Raw genomic sequence first — 26,907 nt, 5'->3', positions numbered from 1 at the left:
AGTTGGAAACGGGCCCATTTCTGGCCTTCCCAAACTTCCAGGCCCATTTTTCACCCTCCCTGAGCCTCCACATGCAAAACAGGCCGTGTGGGGACTCCTGGGAGGGAGGGGGAGGGGGGCGGGGCCAGCCAGGAGTGGGATTTGGAGGTTCTCCGAACTGCACAGAGTCTTAGCTAGGGGCTCTCCCGAACCCCTGCGAACCCCCAGCAGCCCTCCCCTGGTTTATAGGCAGTCCTCGACTTACAACAGTTCATTCAGTGACCCTTCAAAGTTAAAACAGCACTGAAAAAAAAGTGATTGTAAAGAAAATGATGGACTGCGCAGAAATGGTACAATTGCACGTTAGAATTGCAAGAGAGGGAAGAGAAAGAATATTGTACAGTCTGGAAAAAATGGTATAACTGGTCGGATAGTAGGAATAAAAAATAATATAAACAAATAAATTTGTGTGTGTGTGTGTATGTGTGTATTTATGTATGTATGGTATTCAGCTTTGTTCGGGTATTTTCCCACGTCATTATAGTTGTGCTTTTAAAGTTGTAGCGATGTTTCGGCAGAATCTCATCTGCCATCATCTGCCGAAACATCGCTACAACTTTAAAAGCACAACTATAATGACATGGGAAAATACCCGAACAAAGCTGAATACCATACATATAAATACCTGTGAAAACTTAAGAAAACACACACACACACACACACACACAGTAAGTATAATTAATTTTAGTTCCAGAGATCGCAAGATGTCTGTTTCTTTTCTTACACATACACACACACACGTATTTATGTTTGTGTGTGTGTATGTATGTGTGTATGTATGTATGTATGTATGTATGTATGTATATAGTTAGTAGAAACTGGAAAAGTCGATGTCACAACATTGCAAAGATTGTATTCATGTTGTTTTATTGTTGTGTTGTTTTGTATATTGTGTTGTTTTTAACTGTGTAAAATTCAATAAAAAATATTTTTTAAAACAAAGTGACTTCTGACTGTTTCCCCACACTTATGACCATTGCAGCATCCCCATTGGTCACGTGATCAAAATTTGGAGTGCTTGGCAACCGGCATCCATTTATGAAGGTTTGCAATGTGCCGGGGACATGTGATCCCCTTTTGGGACCTCCTGACATCAGCAAAGTCAATGGGGAAACCAGATTCACTTAACAACCGTGTTGCTAACTTAACAACGGCAGCGATTCACTTAAACTGTCTTGCTGAGCAATGGAAATTTTGGGCTCAATTGTGGTTGTAAGTGGAAGACTACCCATCTTTTATGATAGCAAACTAGGCCCTGGATCTTCTTACTCCTGTTTGCAACGCTCTCACCGCTATCCTAACCTGGTTTGGAGGCTGTCAGGGTGGAACTCAACCAGGGTCACCTGTGGATCTTCTGTGGCTAAAGAGGGATGAGAATCTGAGTCTCCCCACTCGCGGTCCAGCACCCTTCACATCACCAGGATGTAAAAATGATGTGGAGACTCTAGAAAGAGTCCAGAGAAGAGCAACAAAGACAATTAGGGGACTAGAGGCTAAAACATATAAAGCAGTGATCCCCAACCTTTTTTATGCCGCGGCCCGGTATCCCCAACCTTTTTTATGGCGCGCCCGGCACGACATCAGCTGGGCGCCGCCATCTTGTTTTGATGAAAAATGCTTCCGGTGAGCTTTCACGGGAAAAGCTCACCGGAAGCACTTTTTCATCAAAACAAGATGGCGGCGCCAGCAAGCCAGCGGCCCGGTAGGACTTGTTCCACGGACGGTACCGGTCCGCGGACCGTGGCTGGGGACCCCTGATATAAAGAACAGTTGCTGGAACTGGGTATGTCTAGTCCCGTGATGGCGAACCTCTGGCACGCAGAGCCATTTGTGCAGGCACGCAGAGCCCCAGCCAAACTTACCTTTACTGTGCATGCGCGTGCCTCCCAGCTAATTTTCAGCCCGTTTGAGGCCGTTTTCACCTTCCCGGAGGCTCGAGGGAAGCCCCTGCAGCTTCAGGAGGCTGAAAAATGGGCCTTCCGGAAATACCAGAAGTGCCGGAACGGGCCCGTTTTTCGGCCTCCCAAGGCTGCAGAGGCTTTCCTTGAGCTTCTGGAAGGGCAAAAATGGCTTCAAACGGGCCGGAAAATCAGCTGGGAGGCGCGCGCATGCGCAGTGCAGGTAAGGGGGCAGGGTGGGGGTATTACACGCGCATGCGCAGGGGGCCGGGGCGCATTGCCTTGTGGGTGCCAGCACGCATGCGCTTTCGGCACACCACAACAAAAAGGTTCACCATCACTGGTCTAGCCTGATGAAAAGAAGGACTAGGGGAGACATGATAGCAGTGTTCCGATATCTCAGGGGCTGCCCCAAAGAAGAGGGAGTCAAGCTGTTTTCCAAAGCATCAGAGGATAGAACAAGAAGCAATGGATGGAAACTAATCAAGGAGAGAAGCAACCTTAGAACTAAGGAGAAATTTCCTGAGAGTTAGAACAATTAATCAGTGGAACAACTTGCCTCCAGAAGTTGTGGATGCTCCAACACTGGAAGATTTTAAAAAGATATTGGATAACCATTTGTCTGAAGTGGTGTAGGGTTTCTTGCCTTAGCCAGGGGGTTGGACTAGAAGACCTCCATGGTCCCTTCCAACTCTGTTATCCTGAATTCTAAACCTCATACTACTTGTTAAGAGAATCCTGCAGTTGTTCAGCAAAAGTGGGTTTCCCCACTGAATTTGTCAGAAGCCAGCTGGGAAGATTGCTAATGGCGATCACTTGACTCCAGGATGCTGCCAAGTTTGATTGACAATGTAGATATTGTGATTGTGGGAATGCAGAGACCACTGTAAGTATGAGGACCGGTTGTGAGTCCCCTTTTTTTCACTGCCACCGTAACTTCGACCGGTTGCTAAATGAATGGTTGTAAGGTTAGGATTATCTGTATTTTCCTGTTTGCATTCATGACTTAATAATAATAAGCTACAACTCCTCCAGCAGGACCTTATGGATCACGATCCTCGTTTATACCGTTCTGTAAGCCCTGGTTTCTCTTTTTTTATTTTTTTAAATGGAAGTTTGTCATCACATAAAATACACATGGAAACGAAGATAACAGGGAGAAAGGGAAAGGAAAAGAAGGGGAAAGATTGCAAGATAAAAGGAAAAAGAAAAATAGCTAGGACTTCCAACTTCACCCCTGGAAGCTTTCAAGAAGAGACTGGACTGCTATCTGTCAGATATGGTGTAGGGTCTCCTGCTTGGTGGGGGAGGGGAGGGTTGGACTAGATGACCTAAAGTTCCCTTCTAACTCTGTTATTCTGTTGTTCTGAAACTTTTTTTTTGGTGCAGTGGAATACAAAGGGCAGTCACAACCTCAACTTTTCACTTTACATGTTTAGTTAAGTGCTAGCTATTTCTGTAGTAGCACATTAATCTAATCATCAAAACCTAAGATCAAAGTTTCATTGTTTGTTTGTTTCGAGTATAAAGTCCAGAAGTGGTTTCCAAGTACAAAGAAAGTTCGATATATTCTCTTCTTTAGTTAGAGCAGTTAAGTTTTGCCATCTCTGCCACTTAAACCCACGTTTTTCAACCTGGGCTACTTTAAGATGTGCAGACATGGCTGGTTGGGGAATTCTGGGAGTTGAAGTCCACATATCTTAAATTTGCCTGGGTTCAAACAGAGCTCCCTAGCTGCTTAGCCTCAGGGAAAACTCAGTCGTACCCAGAGATTGTTTAGACAGCTAATTATATGTGGTTTCTTCCCCAAATCCCCAAAACTTTAACCTTAGACTGTCTACTATTGACCTCACCCCATTCCTAAGAGGTCTGTAAGGAGGGTGTGCATAAGCGCACCAATGTGCCTACCGTCCCGGTCCTAATGTCCCCTTTTATTTGTACCCATTTCATATAATCATGATCATGTTCTAATTATATCTGTTATCTAATACATGCTTGGCAAATAAATAAAATAAAATAAATAAAAATAAATAGATTCAGTCAGAGATCATAGCTGACAAAGCAGACTGGCTGATTCATAAAATGCATAAATGCCTTTATGATATATATTGCCATGTGTGAACCAGTCCTTGACAATGTTTGTATAACAGATGAGTTATGGTTTGTTTAAATTTCGTTTACTGAAAAGGTAATAAATTGGTTGTCTTCATGTATTGCACCAGTTTATACTGGTGGTTTGTGCAATATGATGGTGACCATGTTATCTCACTAGAGTACAGGACGTCCTCGAATTATGGCCACAACTGAGTCAAAAAGATTCTATTGCTAAGAAAGGCAGTTTTAAAGTGAGTTTTCCCCCCATTTAATGACCTTTCTGCCACGGTTATTAAATGAATCACTGCCATTGTTAAGTTAGTAATACAGTTACATGAAATTGGTTTCCCCATCGACTTTGCTTGTCAGAAGGTGGCAACAGGGGATCACATGAGGTCAGAACACTGCAACCGTCATAAGTACATGCCAGTTGCCAAGCATCTGAATTTTGATCACATGACCAAAGGATTACTATAACAGTCATGAGTGTGAACAGTGTTCCTAAGTCACTTTTTTCAGTATTGTTGTCAGTTCGAACGGTCACTAAACAAATGGTTGTAAGTTGAGGACTACTTGAAAAATAGGAAAATAAAATACATGGCATTGCATGAAACCTCTCGGCTGCTCGCTCAATGCAGAGGTCTTCAAACTTGACAGCTTTAAGACTTGTTGACTTCAACTCCCAGAATTCCTCCCCCAGTCATGTTAGTTCAGGAATTCTGGGAGTGGAAGTCCACAAGTCTTAAACTTGCCAAGTTTGATGACCTTTTAGTTTTTTTTAAAGCTACCATTTTCCTTCTTAAATTCTCCTTCATAAACAGGTCCTGTTGGGATTGTTTATGAAGGAGTTGTAAAACCATTGGGGGTAACTTCCCTGCCAATCAAAGCCACGCATTCTTTGTCCCAACGAAGTTTTTTAAAAAGAAATTGTTTTATTTCATTTTCATTATCTAAACATATACAGTAATATTCTAATACGTTTTCATTTTTAAAATCTTATTTAGGTGCCCTTCTGGTCACATACTTCCTTGCTGTGCGAAAAAATGACAGAAGCCTTGAAAAAAGTGCCTAATAATAGTAATAGTAATAGTAATGATGATGATAAGGAAAAGGAGAAGGAGAAGGAGAAGGAGGAGGAGGAGGAAAAGAAGAAGAAGAAGAAGAAGAAGAAGAAGAAGAAGAAGAAGAAGAAGAAGAAGAAGAAGAAGAAGAAGAAGAAGAAGAAGAAGAAGAAGAAGAAGAAGAAGAAGAAGAAGAAGAAGAAGAAGAAGAAGAAGAAGAAGAAGAAAAAATAATTATGTGTTATCCCAATTGTAATTGGAACCCTTGGAGCAATACGTAAAGGGCTGCCTCGCTATTTGGAAATTCTGAATTTATCAGACTTGAATACCCTGATTCTACAAAAAAAAAACACCTTACTTGCAACAGCTTATATCCTCCTACGCTACCTGAACAGTTCCTAGGTCCTTGGTTAGGACTCAAGCTGTTGAGCTACCAACCAACTCCAAAGACTGTGACTCTCACTAAAGATTAACTACTACTACTACTACTACTACTACTACTACTAATAATAATAATAATAATAATAATAATAATAATAATAATAATAATAATGCAACAACATTCAGTTCGATTTTGAAATTGTATTTTAAAGGAAGGACGAAGCAGTCATACTTCATGTAGCTAGCACTTGTTTTCCCAGCAGGTTTTTTTCCAGCCCTCCTCAAGCAAAATCAAAGATAATGAAGTGAAAACAAAAAGCAGAGCCTGAATTTACAAACTCACAGCATGCAAGTAGATTTAAATAAAATAAAAGCGGCAGTCTCTTTGACGGCTGAGCCCCTGAGACTTTACCTCAATGGCGAGCAGAAACCAATAGGTAAAGGTTTACTTAGCGAGATTGGGCAAAGGCTGTAAAAGGGATTTCATGTGCTGGGGATTGCCTTTGCTGTGCTAAAACAGCAGCTTGCTGATGAGAATTATAACTGAGGAAGAGAAGCTGGTATTTTTGCCGGACGTTACCCACCTTGGTGCTTGATGGCTGATCGCTATCAAAACTCCCATCCATGACAGCCAAAGAAGGAACCGGTTTGGAGAGGACATCTCTGGATCACCAGGTCTGCCCTGCCCGATGCTTTCTTCAGCTCTGGCCAAGACTGCGAGAGGATTTTGCAATTAATTGCAGGGACAAGGATGGGGGAGGGGGAGCACTGTGTGAGTCAGATAACATGGAAGGTTTCCAGCTGAAGAGAAAGCAAAACTTTGCAAGAGGTGGCTCAGCCTGGCTACCCAATGAATTCTGCCTGAGCTATCCAGTGAAGCTGTCTGGAGCAGGGGTAGGGAAACTTGGCTCTTCTATCACTTATGGACTTCAACTCCCAGAATTCCTGAGTGAGCCATAAAAGGTTCCCCATCCCTGGCCTACTGGTTTTTCAGTTGTTGGGGGGAATCAATTTTTGATTTGAATGGGACTGTTCAATATACAAATGTAGGACATATAAAGAATATCAAGAATAATAATATAAAGAATATGTCCTACATTTGTATATTAAACAGTCCCATTCAAGTCAAAAATTGATTTCCCTCACAACTGAAAAACCAGTAGGCCAGGGATGGGGAAACTTTTATGGCTCACTCAGGAATTCTGGGAGTTGAAGTCCATAAGTGATAGAAGAGCCAAGTTTTTCCTATCCCTGATCTGGAGGAACCTCAGGTTTGATGGAATTGAGCTGGCTGTGGGTAATGGGAGCTGTAGTCTTAACTCAAAGGTGGTGGCTTATGCTACATCCTAAGGCTAGCTGCGCACATTGCCCTTAGCTATGGCATGTTTAACTGTGGTTCATCAAACAAGCCATCATGGGATTGGTTGGCTCAGCACATGAAGCCATAAACCAAAGTTTCTAAAAATCCTTCCAATGAGTTATCTTCAAGTTTAATTCAAACCAATTACAGTTTGACTTATTCCAGTTGATGGCTTATGGTTTAGTGTAACATATGAACAGAGTCAGTTCTGGCTTTGAAGTTATTTAAATTGTCATTTAAAGGCTGGCTTGGTGCAATTCTGAGTGTTTACAATGTACTACCTTAAATGAAGTTCATTAGTTTGCAACTCAATGAGCCTTATGAAGCCAAACTATGATTTGTTAATCTGTTGCCATGTACATTCAAGCCCTCTAACATTTTTTTAGCTCAGTGTTTTTAAAACTTGGCAACTTTTAAGATGTGTGGACTTCAACTCCCAGAATCTCCCCCCCCACCCCCCAGCAAACTAACTAGGGGAATCCTGGGAATTGAAGTCCACACATTTTAAAGTGGCCAAATTTTGAAGGGAAAAAACAACAAAAGTTTTTAGCATGACGTGAGAACCAGCCCATCAAATCAAACCAAACCTTTTACTTCTCCCCTTCTCTCATCAGCTTTTAAAAAAAATATTACACCTGGTATCAATATGGATTAGAAACTTGGAACTGTAACTTTCAAGGAGTTCGGCCTGGGTCACGAGAACTTTCAGCTGTGTGCAGGGTGGAGAGACAATAACATCCAATAACCTTGAGTGACGGTAGAGGAATAGGGAAATTCCCTGCAATAAAAGAGAACTTGAGTCATTCCAGCAGATTAGCCAAGGCCTGGTTGTTATTTGTAAAATACAAGTTGATAAGGAAAACAATCTTCCATCTATTTGCTTGTAAACAAGTTATTTGCACGCCTGCTGGGATTTGTCTGAAATGGTATAGGGCCTCTGGGCCATGGCCCACTAGTTTGCACACGAGCTGTTTGCATCCGGGTTGTGGAAACACTGGGCGAGTACATGCACGAGTATCCCCACTTGTGCAAGCAGCGGGTGAGAGCTCCATTTGTGTGAGAAGTGGGCGCACACAAATGGAGATGTGCATGCTTGCCATCCGCTTGTTCAGAACCATCCCTTCTCCCCCACCCTCCCGCCAGTGATCCATAAAGCCAGAAAGATTGGGGAATTTTAGACTAGAAGATTTCCAAGATCCTTCCAACCAGAGGTGGGATTCAGCAAGTTCTGACCAGTTCTAGAGAACTGGTAGTGGAAATTTTGAATAGTTCAAAGAACTGGCAAATACCACCTCTGACTGGCCCCGCCCCCATCTATTCTCTGCCTCCTGAGTCCCAGCTGATTGGCTGGGTCATCTTTGGTTGCCCTGCACAGGAGAATGGAGCTGGAAAGTAGGTTAGTGGGGTGGGGAGGGAATGGGGATTTTTCAGTATCCTTCCCCTACCATGGCCACGAAACATCCACGTCCACAGAACTGGTGGTAAAAAATTTTGAATCCCACCACTGCTTCCAACCGTTTCATTCTTTTATTATATTGTTTTCTTCTCATCCTCAGCCCCAAAGGAGGTAGATCAGGCCTGTCAAACTGGCAGCCCGCAGGCCAGATGTGTCACATGCAGGCCACGGCACCCAGGCTCGGCAAAGGCAAAAAAATGACACGATACATCACAATATGTCACGTGACACGATCGAGTTTGACAACCATGAGATAGATTAAAGTGGTATTTCTCAAACTCGGCAACTTTAAAATGGGTGAACTTCAACTCCCAGAATTCTCCTAGCCAGCCATTTTAAAGTGGTTGGAAGTGAGAATCACTGCTTGAGAGGCATTAGAATATCCAGATGAAACTTGAGCTGAAATGAATGGCTTAACTCTGAACAAGTAGAAACATCCAGAAACTGGACAGAAAATTGAAAAACCCAAAGATGGAATGGGGAAACCTGATTTGGCAGCAGGATCTGGAGCTCCTTCTTGACCACAGTAAGATTTTTTCTTAAGAATAAGGAAAAATCTACTTTTTGATAGTGTGTGGGATTCAGGGATGGGATTCTACCGGTTCAGACCGGTTTGGACGAACCGGATGTTAAAGTTACATATTTCAACCGATGGGCTGGCTCCTCCCACCCTGCCCCTCCCCTCCCAGGAGTCTCCATCTGATGCAGGTAAGTGCAGGGTCCACATGGAAGTTCTGGGAGGGGGGAAAAATGGGCCTTCCAGAAGTCTGGAAACAGGCCTGTTTCCAGCTTCCGGAGGGCCTCCAGAGCCCGGGGAGGCCATTTTGCCCTCCCAGAGGCACAGGGAAAGCCTCTGGACCCTTGGGAGGTCAAAAATGACCTCCCCTGGGTTCTGGAGACCCGCCCCAGAAGCAAGAAACAGGAAGTTCCAGTAGGCCACGCCTACCATGGCCACACCCACCCAGCAACTGGGCAGCGAACCGGTTGCTGGGCTTTTGAATCCCAACCCTGCCTATCATGCGTACTAATCAAACAGGTGGTAAAGAAGAAGGAGAACTCACACATAAGACAGGTTATATAGAAAACAAACAGAGGGTCAGTCAAAAAGGATTCAAATGCCTATACACCAATGCAGAGTATAAGGAATAAACAGGATGAACTAGAAATCCAAGTGTATGAGGGCAGATATATTGTCGCCATTATGGAAACTTGATGGGATGAAACCCATGAATGGAATATACAGCTAGGGGGATTTAAATTGTTGAAAAGAAACAGACCAAACATATATAAGAAATAAATATAGCACAACAATGATGAAAACTGTTTTGAATGCACCTGGGTCAATGTAAAAGGGGGAAAAATGATATAGGTATATACTATAGGCCAACCAAACAGAGGAAATAGATGAACTTTTTGCTAAACAGCTAAGGTATGTAGGAAGAAACCATCATAGTAATGGGGGGAACTTTAACTACCCTGACATCAATTGGGAGACAAAGTCTACACCAAAGGGAAGAACAAACAGTTACGTGAGCTGGCTGTGTGATCCAGTTGTTAAGAAACTATCCTGAAATACATTAACTGGGACATAGAGTTACGGGAAGTGTTTTTCTCACTCTACCATGCCCTTCTCAGATTTCACCCTGCTTGGAATATTCAACCCTGATGTGGACACGTACTTGAAAAAGAATGAAGGTCATTAAGCAAATCTATTGCCTGCAATGAGTGGAGTTTTTTCCCCCCTGGAAACCCATATTCTTTGCTGGTTTCAGGCCCAAAAAATGTAACTTGTCTATCAGAGCCCGGCTGTTGGAATTTTGAATCCAGGCGGTAAGTACCATTTTTTTCCATTGTTCACTAAGGGATTGGTTGCAAATCGAGGATCCGTTGTCATGTCAAATTAGAGCAACCGCAGAGGGTTTACTCAGATGGTAAGGGGTTAATGGTTTGTCATTTCAGGTCAGTCTTGATAGAACCTCCGGTTGCAACAGAGAAAGACGTTCCCGAAACTTTACCGATGTCCTTAAGGGCATCGCAGGATGTGGCATTTACAAGCAGAAGTATACTCTTCCTTGCATTAGTTGAAGGCTGGGGTGCTGAGTTCCCGAGCTGTCCTTCTCCCATGGGAGTGCCTTTTAATAACTGCACGCCAGGCAGGAATTCAACAGAGGCAGCTTCCCTAGGCTGAGAGTGGGTAGCAAAGCCGAACTGAAACCAACCTTTCTCCAACTCAAAGCCTCCATCTATGTGAAGGATAAATGATGGGGGAGCTAAGCAGGTGTGCTTCAGAGGGGAATAACACAATAACGGAATAACACAATAACGGAATAAGAGAGTTGGAAGGGATTTTGGAGGTCTTTTAGTCCAACCCTCTGTTCAAGCAGCAGACCCTATAGACCAGTGGTCCCCAACCTTTTTTATGCCGCGGCCCGGTACCGGCATCAGCTGGGCGCCGCCATCTTGTTTTGATGAAAAAGTGCTTCCGGTGAGCTTTTCCGGGTAAAAGCTCACCGGAAGCACTTTTTCATCAAAACAAGATGGCGGCGCCCAGCAAACCAGCGGCCCGGTAGGATTTGTTCCACGGACCAGTACTGGTCCGCGGACCGGTGGTTGGGGACCCCTGCTATAGACCATTTCAGACAAATGTCCAGTCTCTTTTTAAAAGCCCCCAGTGATGGAGCACCTACAACTTCTGAAGGCAAGCTGTTCCACTGGTTAATTGTTCTCACTGTGAGGAAATTTCTCCTTAGTTCTAGATTGCTTCTCTCCTTGACTAGTTTCCATCCCATGGCTTCTTTTCTTTGTGGCAACGCCTTAGATATTGGAACAATGCTATCATGTCACTCCTAGTCCTTCTTTTCACTAGACTAGACAAACTCAGTTCCTGCAACCATTCATCCTCCAGCCCTCTAATCATCTTTGTTGCTCTTTTCTGCAACTCTTTACTGAATCTCAACATCTTTTTTTTTTATAATATAAGCAGGAGATGCTATACCAAGGGTCTTCAAATTTGGCAAGTTTAAGGCTCCTGGACTTTAACTCCCAGAATTCCTGAGCTAACATGACTGGAAGAGGAATTCTGGGAGTTGAAGTCCACAAGTCTTAAAGCTGTCAAGTTTGAAGACCCCTGCCGGATATACCATTTCCAGGGATTGGATTCGTTGTCCAATCTCTTCTTAAAAACTTCCAGTGTTGGAGCATTCACAACTTCTGGAGGGAAGTCTCCTGATTAATTCTTCTAACTGTCAGCCCTTAGTTCTAAGTTGCTCTCTCCTTGATTGGTTTCCATCCATGGCTTCTTGCTCTGCCTTCAGGTGCTTTGAAGATTAGGTTGGCCCCCTCTTCTTTGTGGCAGCCCCTCAAATATTGGAACACAGCTATCTTGTCACCCCTAGTCCTCCTTTTCATTAAACTAGACATACCCTTGTGTGTCCAATCACACTTGGCCAATAAAGAATTCTATTCTACTTACTCTACTCTACTCTACTCTACTCTACTCTACTCTCTCTCTACTCTACTCTACTCTACTCTACTCTACTCTACTCTACTTCTACTTTCTGTTCTATTCTATTCTATTCTATTCTATTCTATTCTATTCTATTCTATTCTATTCTATTCTATTCTATTTTCTATTCTATTATTTTCTATTCTATTCTATTCTATTTTCTATTCTGTTCTGTTCTATTCTATTCTATTCTATTCTATTCTATTCTATTCTATTCTATTCTATTCTATTCTATTTTCTATTCATTCTATTCTATTCTATTCTATTCTATTCTATTCTATTATTCTATCTTCTATTCTATTCTATTTTCTATTCTATTCTATTCTATTCTATTCTATTCTATTCTATTCTAGTCTAGTCTAGTCTAGTCTAGTCTAGTCTATCATTTTCTATTCTATTCTATTCATTCTATTCTATTCTATTCTATTCTATTCTAGTCTATTCTGGTCTGGTCTGTCTTCTAGTCTAGTCTAGTCTAGTCTAGTCTATTCTATTCTGTTCTGTTCTATTCTACTTACTCTACTCTCTACCTTCTATTCTATTCTATTCTCACATTCTATTCTATTCTATTCTATTCTAGTCTAGTCTAGTCTAGTCTATCTATTTTCTATTCTATTCTATTCTATTCTATTCTATTCTATTCTATTCTGGTCTGGTCTGGTCTGGTCTGGTCTGGTCTGTCTAGTCTAGTCTAGTCTAGTCTAGTCTATATTCTATTCTATTCTGTTCTATTCTACTCTACTCTACTCTACCTTCTATTCTACTCTATTCTCTATATTCTATTCTATTCTATTCTATTCTATTTTATTCTCTAGTCTAGTCTAGTCTAGTCTAGTCTAGTCTATTTTCTATTCTATTCTATTCTATTCTATTCATCTATTCTATTCTATTCATTCTATTCTATTCTATTCTATATTCTATTCTATTCTAGTCTATTCTGGTCTGGTCTGGTCTAGTCTAGTCTAGTCTAGTCTAGTCTAGTCTAGTCTATATTCTCTACTCTACTCTACTCTTCTATTCTACTCTATTCTCTACATTCTATTCTATTCTATTCTATTCTAGTCTAGTCTAGTCTATCTATTTTCTATTCTATTCTATTCTATTCTATTCTATTCTATTCTATTCTATTCTATTCTATTCTATTCTATTCTATTCTGGTCTGGTCTGGTCTGGTCTGGTCTGGTCTGGTCTGGTCTGGTCTAGTCTAGTCTAGTCTAGTCTAGTCTAGTCTATATTCTATTCTATTCTGTTCTATTCTACTCTACTCTACTCTACTCTTCTATTCTACTCTATTCTCTATATTCTATTCTATTCTATTCTATTCTATTCTATTCTATTTTATTCTAGTCTAGTCTAGTCTAGTCTAGTCTAGTCTAGTCTATTTTCTATTCTATTCTATTCTATTCTATTCTATTCTATTCTATTCTATTCTATTCTATTCTATTCTATTCTATTCTATTCTACCCAATTCCAGCAACTCTGCTTTGTATGTTTTACCACCGCAAACCTGCAAGGCCCCCCTTTTCTCCCCCTCCTCTCTTGTGATAAAAGGTCTCCCGCCCCAGCCAAGCCCCCCACCCCACCCGTCCCACTCACTCCAGAACATCACTGGACATTGACCTGCTAATTTATTGACTGTCTGCACAACTCAGCCTTCCTCTGCTGGGAAACACAGCCCACATGATTACCGGGAAATTCCTTCGCCTGCAGAAAACGAAACTTACTCCTGGTTGGGAAAGTTTTGCGTCTGGCAGGGTGTGTGGAAATAGATCGAGGAGGGAGAAGGTCTGGAAGCATTTAGTAGTGGGAAGGGCGGGGGGGCAGAGGAGAACATTGGCAGTCCCATCTCTTTGGGGCGGCGTGGCGTAGCCTAGCAGGTGAGGAAAATATGGATTCATCCTTTTCCTTTCATGGTTAATTAGCAGCTCATTAAGCCTGCAGTTGGAGATGATATTAATTAGCACTGATTGGGAGACAGGAGTGGAACCCCTAATAAATCCCCCCCCCTTTCCTGCCTCTCTCTGGTTTTAATTAAGCAAAACAGCCTAGTAATTAGGAGACTAATTAGAGGAAGAAAAATGAGCCAGCGTGTCTTAGACTCTCATTGCTAAGCTGTTGTTGGACACGCTCTGTCATTCAAGCTATTCCTCCCTCCCTCCTTTTTTCTATCTTTCTTTCATTTTATGCTTTCTATAGCTTTTAGCCCCAAAAGCTGGCTTTCTATAACAAATGGAATGCTGATGTTTCTGAGCATTGAATAAAGTGGGCAGGAATAATTCATTATTCTCCCAGATCTGTACTGACAGTCCAAAGGTATGGAAACCGAGGTGCGATGGGAGAGAAGCTTTCGGATGTTATTATAGGGGAAGTCCTCAACTTACAACTGTTCATTTATCAACTATGTCCATTGAAGCATCTGCATCAAAATTCGAACACTTGACAGCCAACCTGTGTTTACGAATTCTTCGTATCTAAGTGAAGGCATTTATAGGCTCCTGAGACTTGTCATGCAGTGTTTCTCAGGCTTGACGGCTTATACCATGTGAGGACTTCAATTCCCAGAATTCCCGAGCCAGCCATTCGCCATGCTGGCTGGGGAATTCTGGGAGTTGAAGTCCACACATCTTAAAGTTGCCTTGGTTAAGAAAAGCTGTTCTAAAGCATTGTGAGAGACAACGTTTGTTCCCATTTCTCCTTTCTTGTAAGCTGTTTGTACAGATTGGGACCAAAAAAAGTCACGTTGGGGGGCAATAATGGTATCATCAAAGTTCTGCTCATTTTTCAACGTGTACTGCAAAGAAAAAGCGAATTGAAGCAGATCTCCTAAACTAGAATCGAGTTGAAACGAGATCTCCTAAACTAGGGGTCTTTAAGAATTGTGGACTTCAATTCCCAGAATTCCTCAGTTTGCATTAATTGAGCCCACACTGGCTGAGGAACTTTTATTTATTTTATTTATTGTTTGTCAAACATGTACAAGATAACGAGTACAGGTATAAACATAAACATGAACAAAGGAAGTAAATACAGATAAATGGGGACAGTAAGACAGGGACGGTAGGCACGCTGGTGAGTTTAAGCACGCCCCCTTTAAGGACCTCTTAGGAATGGGGTGAGATCCACAACAGACAGTTTGAGGTTGAAACTGTGAGGGTTTGAGGTAGGGGTGGGTTGCAAATATTTTTACTACCAGTTCTGTGGGCGTGGCTAGATGGGTGTGGCTAGGTAGGCGTGGCCAGGTGACTGGGAGGGCATGGCTTCTTCTTCTTCTTCTTCTTCTTCTTCTTCTTCTTCTTCTTCTTCTTCTTCTTCTTCTTCTTCTTCTTCTTCTCCTCCTCCTCCTCCTCCTCCTCCTCCTCCTCCTTCTCCTTGCAGCCACCGCCCATGCACCCCTTTTTGCCTCCTGGGCCCCAGGGAAGCCTTCTGGGCAAAGCAGTATGGCAGCGAGGGGTATCCTGCTACAGCTGATCATCGGAACAGGTGGGCGTGACTTGGTGGGCGTGGCATGGGAAGGATATACTGCAAAATCCCCATTCCCTCCCCACCCCACTAATCTGCTTTCCAGCTCCGTTCTCCTGTGCAGGGCAACCAAAGAAGACCCAGCCGATCAGCTGGGACTCAATGGGAGGCGGAGAATAATGGGGGCGGGGCCAATCAGAGGTGGGATTTGCCAGTTCTCCGAACTCCTCCAAATTTCTGCTACCTGGTTCTCCAGAACTGGTCAGAACCTGCTGAATATACCACCTCTGACCGTTGTAACTTTGAAAGTCACTAAATGAATGGTTGCAAGTCAAGATTAAAGATTTTTCTGATCAATTATGTCGGGGCCAGCCGTGCTGAGTAAGGTTGCCAAGAAAGAGGAGCTATAGCCAAGAATGATGGGCATATCTGTATATTTGATTGGTTTGTGGTTGGGGTTTTTTGTTTTTGTTTTTTTTTGGCTTGGCTTTGCTGAGTGAAGGAAACAGCAGGACAAAAAGCTAAACAGGCAGAATTTGAAAAAAGGAAAATAAATGAAGAACTTAAACCCGAGCCAAGATAAAAGGGAAGAAATGAGAGTATAAATAGATGTTATGCAAGAATCTTTCCTGGAGATTTTAAATTTATGTCCCTTCTCCCCTCCAGAGGTTTAAAGCCGAATCGGTAGAACTGCCTCCAATTGACCCTGGCAACAATAACCCTGCCAGGTTGGACTTGGATCAGAGACGAACTGCATCATAATTGATAATTAATTAATTAATGACCTTCTAGTACTAAGGTGGACTTGAATCCAAATCTCAGCTTTTTAACAGTCTGAAGTTGGTCCATTTTGGAGCCGTCCAGGAAAATAACTGAATAAAATTCGGAGGCCTGGCAAGCAATGGAAATTGTTATTCATCATATTGAAAAAGTTGGGGAGACTTAGACAAAAAGGAGCTTCTGAGCCCGGCAGAGAGAGAGACTGAGAGAAAGTGCCAAATAGACCTTCCTTAGACAATCCAGAGGAAGGGATTGTCAGGAGGCAAGTCAAGGATAAGCAGAATAACAGAATAACTGAGTTGGGACCTTGCAGGTCATCTAGCTCAACCCGCTACTCAGGCAAGAAACCCCAATGGTTATTATCCAATCTCTTCTTGTTGGGGCATTCACAACTTCTGGAGGCAAGCCATTCCACGGATTAATATTTCTAACTCTCAGGAAATCCTTCCTTAGTTCCAGATTGCTTTTCTCCCTGATTAGTTTCCATCCTTTGCTGAGAGGTGCTTTGGAGAATAGCTTGGCTCCCTCTTCTTTGTGGCAGCCCCTGAGATATTGGAAGACTGCTATTGTGTCTCCCCTAGTCTTTCTTTTCATTAGACACGACCAATTCCAGCAACTGTTCTTATTATGTTTTAGCCTCCAATCTTTGAATTGTGTCCAAAGGTGGCTTTTCCAAAAAAACCCACCATCTTTCTTCTCTTTCTTTCTTTCTTTCTTTCTTTCTTTCTTTCTTTCTTTCTTTCTTTCTTTCTTTCTTCCTCCCTCCCTCCTTCTTCCTTCCTTCCTTCCTCCCTCCCTCCTTCTTTCTTTCTTTCTTTCTTCCTCCCTCCCTCCTTCTTTCTTTCTTTTTCTCTTTCTTTCTTTCTTTTTCCTTCTTTCTTTCTTCCCTCTTTCTTTCTTTCTTTCTTTCTTTCTTTCTTTCTTTCTTTCTTTCTTTCTTTCTTTCTTTCTTTCTTTCTTTCTTCCTTCCTCCCTCCCTCCCTCCTTCTTTCTTCCTTCCTTCCTCCCTTCCTTTCTTCCTTCCTTCCTCCCTCTTTCTTTCTTTTTCCTCCCTCCCTCCCTCTTTCTTTCTTTCTTTCTTTCTTTCTTTCTTTCTTTCTTTCTTCTTTCTTTCTTTCTTCTTTCTTTCTTCCTTCCTTCCTTCCTTCCTTCCTTCCTTCCTTCCTTCCTTCCTTCCTTCTCCTCCTCCCTCCTCTTTCTTTCTTTTCCTTCTTTCTTTCTGCCTCCCTCTTTCTTTCTTTCTTTCTTTCTTTCTTTCTTTCTTTCTTTCTTTCTTTCTTTCTTTCTTTCTTTCTTTCTTTCTTTCTTTCTTCCTTCCTCCCTCCCTCCCTCCTTCTTTCTTCCTTCCTTCCTCCCTTCCTTTCTTCCTTCCTTCCTCCCTCTTTCTTTCTTTTTTCCTCCCTCCCTCCCTCTTTCTTTCTTTCTTTCTTTCTTTCTTTCTTTCTTTCTTTCTTCTTTCTTTCTTTCTTCTTTCTTTCTTCCTTCCTTCCTTCCTTCCTTCCTTCCTTCCTTCCTTCCTTCCTTCCTTCCTTCTTCCTCCCTCCCTCTTTCTTTCTTTTCTTTCTTCCTTCCTTCCTCTCTCCCTCCCTCCCTCCCTCCCTCCCTCCCTCTTTCTTTCTTTCTTTCTTTCTTTCTTTCTTTCTTTCTTTCTTTCTTTCTTTCTTTCTTTCTTTCTTTCTTTCTTTCTTTCTTCTTCCTTCCTTCCTTCCTTCCTCCCTCTTTCTTTCTTTCTTTCTTTCTTCCTTCCTTCCCTCCCTCCCTCCCTCCCTCCCCTCCTCCTCCCTCCCTCCCTCCCTCCCTCCCTCCCTCCCTCCCTCCCTCCCTCCCTTCTTTCTTTCTTTCTTTCTTTCTTTCTTTCTTTCTTTCTTTCTTTCTTTCTTTCTTTCTTTCTTTCTTTCTTTCTTTCTGAAAAAGCACCTTTAAGAGAACAATGACCTGGATGACTGAGAATCTCCATAGACATATGGAACGTGAAGTCCACACACCTCTAAAGGGTTACGGTTGAGAAACACTGGCCTGGAGCCAGCAGGTTATTTCTGTGTGTGTCAAAACTGTGAGATTGAAGCCTCACTCTTTGTGACAGGGTGCAGTGTGAAGCGCCCTAAAACAAATTGAAAGAATTCAGAGGTGGCATATTCAGCAGGTTCTGACCAGATCTGGAGAACCAGTAGCGGAAGTTTTGAGTAGTTCGGAGAACCGGCAAATCCCACCTCTGACTGGCCCCGCCCCCATCTATTCTCTGCCTCCCGAGTCCCAGCTGATTGGCTGGGTCTTCTTTGGTTGCCCTGCACAGGAGAATGGAACTGGAAAGCAGGTTAGTGGGGTGGGGAGGGAATGGGGATTTTGCAGCATCCTTCCCCTCCCACACCCACCAAGCCACACCACGCCCACCAAGTCACGTCCACAGAACCAGTAGTAAAAAAATTTGAATCCCACCACTGCTACCGGTTCTCCAGAACTGGTCAGAACCTGCTGAATACCACCTCTGGCCTGTTCTGAAGCACGATTCATTCAAATAACCACCCAAAAACATACATTCTTGGCAATATTCCACCAGATTTCAGCAAACAGGATTTGGGTGGGAAAAAGAAGGAAGTGTTCAACCGTCTGTATAATCTGCATTCTTCCTTGTGTCCACAGTCACGATATGGCAGCTGACTTTAGATTATTATTATTTTTTTGGTATATACAGTAAATCACCCGTTTGAATTCTCAGCGTGCTGTGGCTTATGTTACCAGGAAGAAGACACTAAACCAGCTGGGAAAGCCCCGTGGTTAGCAGGTGTGTACATTTTTTTGAAAAGGAAAAAAATGAAGGATATGCCCTCTAATTGCTCAGTGATGGCTAGGTAAGCTTAGTAAGTATGGTGTAAATGAGGGAGTGAGAATCTAAACACTGGTGAAGGAAGAACGGGCCAGAAGCAGCTCCCGTCCAACGTCATCTTGTGAGAGATCCCCTTATAATTGCTGCCACTGGGTTCACACATCGCAATAGGCCCTTGTTGAGTTAACCCTGGTTTCAGAAATAAAACCTAACTGAATAGGCTCACATGGATTATCACTCAGTCTCTTGAAAGTCTTTGTGATCTGTTGTACATCATTTTGCCAGGATTGTTTGTTGGAAATTGTGTGCTCTCTCTTGTGTCGTCAATGATAGTTACCTCACCACCTTCACCTCAGTTTCCCTCTTTTTCAAATTCCTTTGATTTTTTTCCCCAGACATCAGGGTCTTCTCCAGTGATGCTTGCCTGTGAATTATATGTTCAAAATATTTAGAGCCCTTTGCTGGATTTCCAGAGATGAACTTAATCAGAGGTGGTATTCAGCAGGTTGTATTTAGTTAGTTGGGAATGGGAGCTGCCAACTTTGCTGTCTCTCTAATTTTCTGGCCGAATATAGAGACAGTTAGTTAAACATTACAAAGGCTTCCCTTACAAAGTTTCTTTATTGGATCTTATTAGGTATCCTCAAGGTATAACTCACAGTTATGTTGAGATTCATCGAATGTCCAATCTTTGCATTGTTGTCTTCATAGTGTGAAAAGATGGCTATCTTCATCCCATAACAATACAGCGAGGGAGGCTCTAGCATGATGCTGGGTCCAGGCAAGAGTGAAGAAAACTCCCCCCCAACCCAACCGAGGGTCAATTCAGTGACCAATAAGGATTACAGATGTGGCCACATGACATTAACCACATCTCCCATGAGGCATTAACTACATTTCCCATGAAGCATTCCCTTAAGGGGAAAGCTCCCATTCCCAACTAACTATATACTATTTAACCAGCACAAGGTTCTGACCAGTTCTGGAGAACCAGTAGCGGAAATTTTGAGTAGTTCGGAGAACTGGTTAAAATCCCACCTCTGACTGGCCCTGCCATATTTTATTTAGAAGCTTCAAGTCTGACAGGTGTCTGACTCTTCATGACAATATGGGTCATAGCATGCTATGCCCCCCCTCTCTTCCCATGTTTCCTGGAGTCTGCCCAAATTTGTGTTCATTACATCAATGACACCACCCCACCATCTCATCCTCTGCTGTCCCCTTCTCCTTTTGGCATCCAGCCAGAGGCTCTTCTGAGGCCAGGAAGCTCCCAAAATGGAGCATGGAGGGGTGCTCCATGTTTTTTTTCTTCCTGAGCCTCAGAGGAGCCTTAGGGGAGCAAAAACGCCCCCACCACCACAGAGGCTCCCCTGAGGCCCAGAAGGCCCCAAAAAATGGGTGGGGGGGGGTTGGCTGCAAAAAAGCCAAAAAAGCCATGCCCACCCAGTCACATGGCCATGCCCACCAAGCCACGCCCACATAACTGGTAGTAAAAAAAATTTGAATCCCACCACTGGGGCTGATCTTGGAGCCCAAGAAAACAAAACCTGTCCCTGATTCTATTTAGAACATAGAGCATAGCAAAAAAGAATTGGAAGGGACCTTGAAGGTCTTTTAGTCCAACCCTCCATCAGGAGACCCTATATCTGTGATGGCGAACCTATGGGATGCATGCTGGAAGTGGCAAGCAGAGCCATCTCTCCGGGCATGCCAGCTGTTGCCCGTTGCTCTTCTGGGTTCTGGCACTCCCAAGCGTGCCGGGAGCTGCTCTTCCGGTTTCCGACGCGCCCCCCCCTCCAGGCGCGTGCATGCGTTCCCATTTTGGCACTCGGTGCTGAAAAGATTCGCCAACATTGCCCTATATCATTTCAGACCAATGGCTGTCCAGTCTCTTCTTGAAAGCTTCCCGTGATGAAGCACCAATAACTTCTGAAGACAAACAGGAGTGAAATCCAAAATTTTTCCCTGCTGGCTCTGTGGGGGCGTGGCTTGGTGGGACTCAGTCTCTAAAAGGAAGAAGGCGGGTGGGCGTGGGTGGGGCCAACCGATTCAGATCCCAAGATGGTGTGAGGCAGAGGTGGATATTCAGCAGGTTCTGACCAATTCTGGAGAACTGGTAGTGGAAATTTTGAGTAGTTCGAAGAACCGGCAAATCCCACCTCTGACTGGAGAGTTTACAGTATCCTTCCCCTGCCACGCCCACCAAGCCACGCCCACAGAACTGGTAGTAAAAATATTTGAATCCCACCACTGGTGTGAGGTGGTTGAATTTCACCCCTGAAGACAAACCATTCCTCTGGTTGATTGTTCTCACTGTCAGGACATTTTTCCTTAGTTCTAGGTTGCTTCCTTCTGTGTTTAGTTTCCATCCATCGTTTCTTGACTTGCCTTCTGGCACTTCAAAAAATACATTGACCCCCTCCTCCTTGTGGCAGATCCTCAAATATTAAAACCCTGTTACCATGTCACCCCTTCCTGCAACCTTTCTTCCTATGTTTTAGTCTCCAGTCCTCTAGTCCAGGGATCCCCAACCTTTCGACGCGCTTGTGCCCGGTTCCGACATCAGCTGGGCGCCGCGGCCCGGTCACCCGGCGTTCAGCTGGGCGCCGCCATCTTTTATGACGGCGCGCCGGTGACGTCACCGAAGCGCAGTTTTGCATAAAAGATGGCGCTTAGTTGCTTCTGGTGAGCTTTTCGGGTAGAAATGGCTTTCTACCCGGAAAAGCTCACTGGAAGCGCTGGCGCGCCATCTTTTTATGACGAAACAGCGCTTCCGTGCAGCTTTCTACCCGGAAAAGCTCACCAGAAGCGCTTTTGCAAAAAGATGGCGGCGCCCAGCAACCAGCAGCCCGGTAAGGCTTGTTCCGCGGCCCAGACCGGTCCGCGGACCGGGCGGTTGGGGACCCCTGCTCTAGTCCTCTTTGTTGCTCTTGTCGGCATTCTCAAGATCTTTTTTTATATATATAATTTGGTGACCAAAACTGGATGCAGTAGTCCAAGTGTGGTTTTACTAAAGCTTTATAAAGCAGTATTTCTTCCCCTTCTATTTCTTCTAAAATTTTCTTCCCCTTCTACGTGCCAGGAAATGATGGGATTATTTTTTTTGTCTACCACTGTATTATTTTTTTCAGCTGCTAGTATGTTTTCATATTGGTTGTTCTTTGTTGCTCCTTTTATAAACTAAAACCTTGCATTTGTTGCTATCTAAGACTGAATGGAAGGTGATTGACAGAAGATATATGTATATAGACCAAAACATGGTTTATGGTATGGGGGAAAAATAAAATTATGCAAAGTAGCAACAATAAAAACCCAATAAAAGGGCCAGGGTGTAGAGGAACTGAAAGCAGCTTGTAAGGTAAAATGTTGACCTAAAAATATTATTAGTGATGTATAACAAAGATAAAATAAAATGATACGTTAGTGATAGTACAGTAAAACTCCATATGTTTCGGCAATTAAAATAAAAGGGAGGAAAAACACGAAGAAAAAAATGCACACAATACTAATGTAAAATTAATTGAATCCTTAAACTTATTCTTAAACCCAGAGCATACAGAAACATGGAATAATGTGGAAACATGTTATTCTAACAATGAGAAGAAACAGGCTTCTTCTCATTTTTAGAATATAAAGACATTTCAAAATCTGACGGAGCATGTATCTCGCATCCATTCCTTAAGATCAGCGCAGGGGTGTGTTGCGAGCGATTCGCACCGGTTCAGGGGAACTGGATGTTAATTTTATATCTGGTTTGCCAAACTGGTAGTTGCAATGGCTGGCTGGCCCCTCCCACTATGCCCCTCCCTTCCCTGGAGTCTCCACGCGGCCCGATTTGGATCCCAGGTAAGTGAGTGGTCTGCATGGAGACTCAGCGAGGGTGAAAAACAGGCCACCTGGAGGCTCCGAAGCCTGAGGAGGCTGTTTTCGCTCTCTCAGAGGCTTGAGGAAAGCCTCCGTAGGCCAGGAAGGGAGAAAATGCCTTCCCTCATGGTGCAGGAGGCCGACTAGGCCACACCCACCATGGCCACACCCAGCCAGCAACCGGGCAGAGAACCGGTTGCTAAATTTTTTTGAAGTCCACCTCTGGATCAGCGCATAACTTTCTTTCCATCAACGTAAGATAGTTTTCTTTGTCAAGATTCGGATTTGATAAGATCAACGTTTCATAACATGTCAAATTCCATATATGGGGAATAAAATTCAAAACCACGGTTACACCTTCGCCTACTATGTTTCCCCCTCCCCTCCAAGTCATTAAAGAGTCTGTTAAGGCCCCAGGCTAGAAACTGCAATGCTCTGAGTTCTAATCCTGCCTTAGCACAAAGCCAGCTGGCATGAAGACCATGGGCCAATCCCTCTCTCTCTCAGCCCTAGGAAGGAGGCAAGCCAAGCCACCTCTGAAATCGAGCCAAGAAAACTTGTCCAGGCAATTGCCCAAAGTCAACATTGACATTAAAAAGAAAAGACTACATTATCATCAGTTGCAACTTGAAAGTAACTTGGGACATGCCAGAATCATACGAATAAAAAAAACCTCAAATATACTTAAATTTATTTGTTCGTTTGTTTGTTTATCACATTTCTACATCACCTATCTCACCTAAATGACCCCTTAAAACACCAGCATGAGATATCTAATGTCCAATCTTTTCTCAAACATGTTTTGAAGAATATCTACGGAGATTCTCAGTCGTCCAGGTCATAATTGTCCCAAAGCTGTCGTACAAATAACCTGACCCTGTGCCAGTGGTGGGATTCAAGTTGTTTTTTCTACTGGTTCTGTGGGCGTGGCTTAGTGGGCATGGCTTGGTGGGCGTGTAAAATCCCCATTTCCACCCCACTCCAGGGGGAAGGATGCTGCAAAATCCCCATTCCCTCCCCACCCCACTAACCTGCTTTCCAGCTCCATTCTCCTGTGCAGGGCAACCAAAGAAGACCCAGCCGATCAGCTGGGACGTGGGAGGCAGAGAATAGATGGGGGTGGGGCCAGTCAGAGGTGGTATTGCTGGTTCTCCGAACTACTCAAAATTTCCACTACTGGTTCTCCAGATCTGGTCAGAACCTGCTGAATATACCACCTCTGATCTTAAAGTTGCCCAAGTTTAGAAACCCTGCCTACCGGGTGACCTTTACAGTTTTGGGATCTGGATGGGATAGGGCACCTTATTACAACAACTCTTGGTGATTTTGCTATCACAATAGCACAATATCCTCCAGAGTTGCTTTTAAGGGTTGTGGGGGGATCAGAGACATTTCCTACTTTGGTAGAAGGTTTCAGCTTGTGGGTGTTTTTGTTGTGCAGGGTTTGCTCTTCCTGTTTAATGTGAAGCTTCTGGGAGAGGCCATCCAATACTTAGAAATGCGCATCATTAAATTGCCTTCCGAGTGAGTGCCAGCTGCAGAGGTCACCAATTTTTATTTTTTATTTTTTTTTAAAGACAAACATATACAGACAAAAACAAAAAAATAAAAACATCTTCCAGTTATATACATACAGTGTGTCAGTTGGTTACAAATCTTTTGTGCTATCCTTTCATAGTCCTTACTCACAAGTTGTAAAGGTTCTCAAATTGTCAATCTAACATATATTTAGCAGTTATGAATCATTCATTTGACTAAACTCTTATTCCATCATTTCATACGAGATATTCTAGAGAGGTCACCAAATCCTTGTCCAACAGATGTGGAGGTCTGGATGGGATGGAAGATGCTAAAAGCTCTTGGTGCTTTGCTGTCCTCTGCTGGTCCCAGTGTCATCTCTCTAACACATAGCACTTCCCATAAAGTAGCAACTCTGTGAATTGGGGTTCTCTTGGATTCCCAGGCGGTAGAAACTAGATGCCACCGAGTGGTCCTTCTTAAAGCAGGAGGACCTGGCTACAAAAAACTCATGCCCTTATTGCTTGCTGGGTTAGACTTCTGCCATGTACTCTACATGGAGCTGCCTTGGAAGACCACCCAGAAGCTGCAGTAGGCCCGTTGTGCAGGCGCTGCATTGGCTGCTAATAGGTTTCTGGGGGGAAGTTGAAATGGCTGCTTCAGACCTGAGCCCAAAGATGACCCAGGGAGGGCCAATCGAGTCCACTTCTTCATTTGCTTATGTCTGATAGACAGAATCTAGACAGACTAAAGCTATAACCTTCTAACCCTGGGAGATTCTAGGCTGTGTCCCTACCCTGAACCTTTTCCTCCCTCCCTCAGCCAGTTGAGGACAGTCCAGTCTCATGTGCTGGGCCCCTGTCTGGAATGTGCTCCCTTCTCTCTGGAAAATTGCAGTGCTGTTGCCGATATTCCCTACTGCTATCTCTCATTTGCACATGGCATTACAGTGTTTGACTCATAATGCCCAACATGGCTTGGGGCTAAGATATTTCAATCACGTGCCAGAAATGGTATAGGGTCCTGCTTGAGCAGGGGGCTGGACTAGAAGACCTCCAAGGTCCCTTCTAGCTCTTATTCTTATTCTTATTCTTATTCTTATTCTTATTCTCAGTCTCAGTCTCAGTCTCAGTCTCAGTCTCAGTCTCATCCTTATCCTTACCCTTATCCTTGTCCTTATCCTATGATTCTATTCTATTCTATCCTTTCTTGTTGTTCTGCTGTTCTGACCTTGGCTTCACAAAACCACAAAGCGGACTCTTCGTCTGGACAAAACCCCTTTTATTTACGCTAATGTGAATTCCTCTCATTCACATCTAGCCAAGTCCCGGCAAACAGTCTTTCAAGAGTGATTTACAATCATAGACCTTATCAAGCTTGGAGAGTTGCCAGGCCGATAGCTTCCAAGCACAATGCTATATAGCACAGTGATTCTCAACCTTAAAGACTTTAAAATGAATGGACTTCAACTCCCAGAATTCCCCAGTAAGTTTAGCTTGCTAGGGAATTCTGGGAGTTGAAGTCCATCCATCTTAAAGCAGGCGAGTTGAGAAACATTGCTGTAGCAGAACATACATGGCAAGGAGTCAGGAATAAATCTTCACCCTAATTAAATGAACTGTCTCCTGCAAACACCACTCCCCTTTCGCTCCTCTTTATTCCCTATGGGAGGGGACATTCACCGTCCACCTGTGCCTTTACTTCCGAGTTGACCCTTGTTCCTTAACTGTTCCCTTCTTCTGGCAGCTCTGTGCATGTCCACATCGGGAACAGGCTCCTGCTGTTCTTCTGCCCCACTGATCTCCGACTCGGAAGACAGCTGATAACTGTCGGACAGCCCTGGTCCCATCTGTGCCACCCAACGCAGAGCACTTGTCAGAGCCTTCCACAGACTCCAGGACTGGTCCATGTTCCTCCCCAACCTCCTCACTGTCTGAATCTGCTGCCAGTTCTGCTGGCCGCTGGTTGGCCACAACACCTGTCCTATTTTCTATCCTGTCCTGTCCTCTCCTATTTTCTACCCTATGTTTTATCCTATCCTATCCTATTCTTTGCAGGAGCACTTGGCTCCCTTGGTCTGGCTGTCCAAAATTAAGCGAAAGATATTCTGGAGACTTTTTAGAAATTAAATCTTCGGTGTCCATTATTTCAATATATTGTTTTGACAGTATTCTTACGTTATTGTTTATTGTCTTACTTGGCTGTATTAAGTTACTTGGGTTGAGTTGCATATTTTATGATGTGGTGCAATCTGCAACTGAAGTGGAAGGAGCAGTTAAGAGACTAGCTAACCTGGAATCGCTGAAAGGGAGGAAATGACATAAAACAGACATTCCACCCCCCCACATGCACACCCTTGGAGTCCTTATTTAGTTGTTCTGTAGTGACTACAGTTAGTCTGGCAAGATTATTGAAAATAGGCAAGTAGCAATAAACGTACTGCTCTGATCAACTCTCTCATATTGTTCTGTTTCCGTGCACCTGACAATTATTTTGTAAGCTTTTGCTGTTCTAAGCTGCCAGGAAACGTCACATCCTAACATCCAAATCCTTTGTCCTCACAAGTTTTTTGAATCGGACGAATGCTACATGTGCTAGAAAAAACACGGGTCTGATTTGCATATACTGATATCCTAGACCTATCCTATTATCCTAGACTCATCAACCG

The 26,907-nt window shown here is 43.4% G+C and overlaps 1 protein-coding gene and 2 long non-coding RNA genes across 3 annotated transcripts in view; 2 read left to right on the top strand and 1 right to left on the bottom strand.

Annotated features, from left to right (window-relative positions):
* LOC113424936 (complement C4-B-like) overlaps positions 1 to 6,215 on the bottom strand; it is a 102,313-nt gene extending 96,098 nt beyond the window's left edge. The window contains 1 exon segment of the mRNA XM_087952868.1: positions 6,058 to 6,215. Coding sequence (XP_087808994.1) covers positions 6,058 to 6,134 — 77 coding nt within the window. The 5' untranslated portion in view covers positions 6,135 to 6,215.
* LOC148131653 (uncharacterized) overlaps positions 1 to 26,907 on the top strand; it is a 243,781-nt gene that overhangs the window by 163,127 nt on the left and 53,747 nt on the right. The window lies entirely within an intron of this gene.
* Positions 9,894 to 26,370, top strand: LOC148131654 (uncharacterized). The gene is made up of 3 exons (XR_015747117.1): positions 9,894 to 10,119; positions 18,726 to 18,815; positions 25,986 to 26,370. It is a non-coding gene; the product is annotated as an uncharacterized LOC148131654 (long non-coding RNA).

The sequence above is a fragment of the Notechis scutatus genome, chromosome 2, assembly GCF_049901735.1.
Source record: "Notechis scutatus isolate UNSWTSFEM ecotype Mainland chromosome 2, rNotScu1.2, whole genome shotgun sequence".
NCBI classification, from domain to species: Eukaryota; Metazoa; Chordata; class Lepidosauria; order Squamata; family Elapidae; genus Notechis; species Notechis scutatus.
The sequence above is the reverse complement of the archived record's forward strand: the minus strand, read 5'-3'. Positions and strand labels throughout refer to the sequence as shown.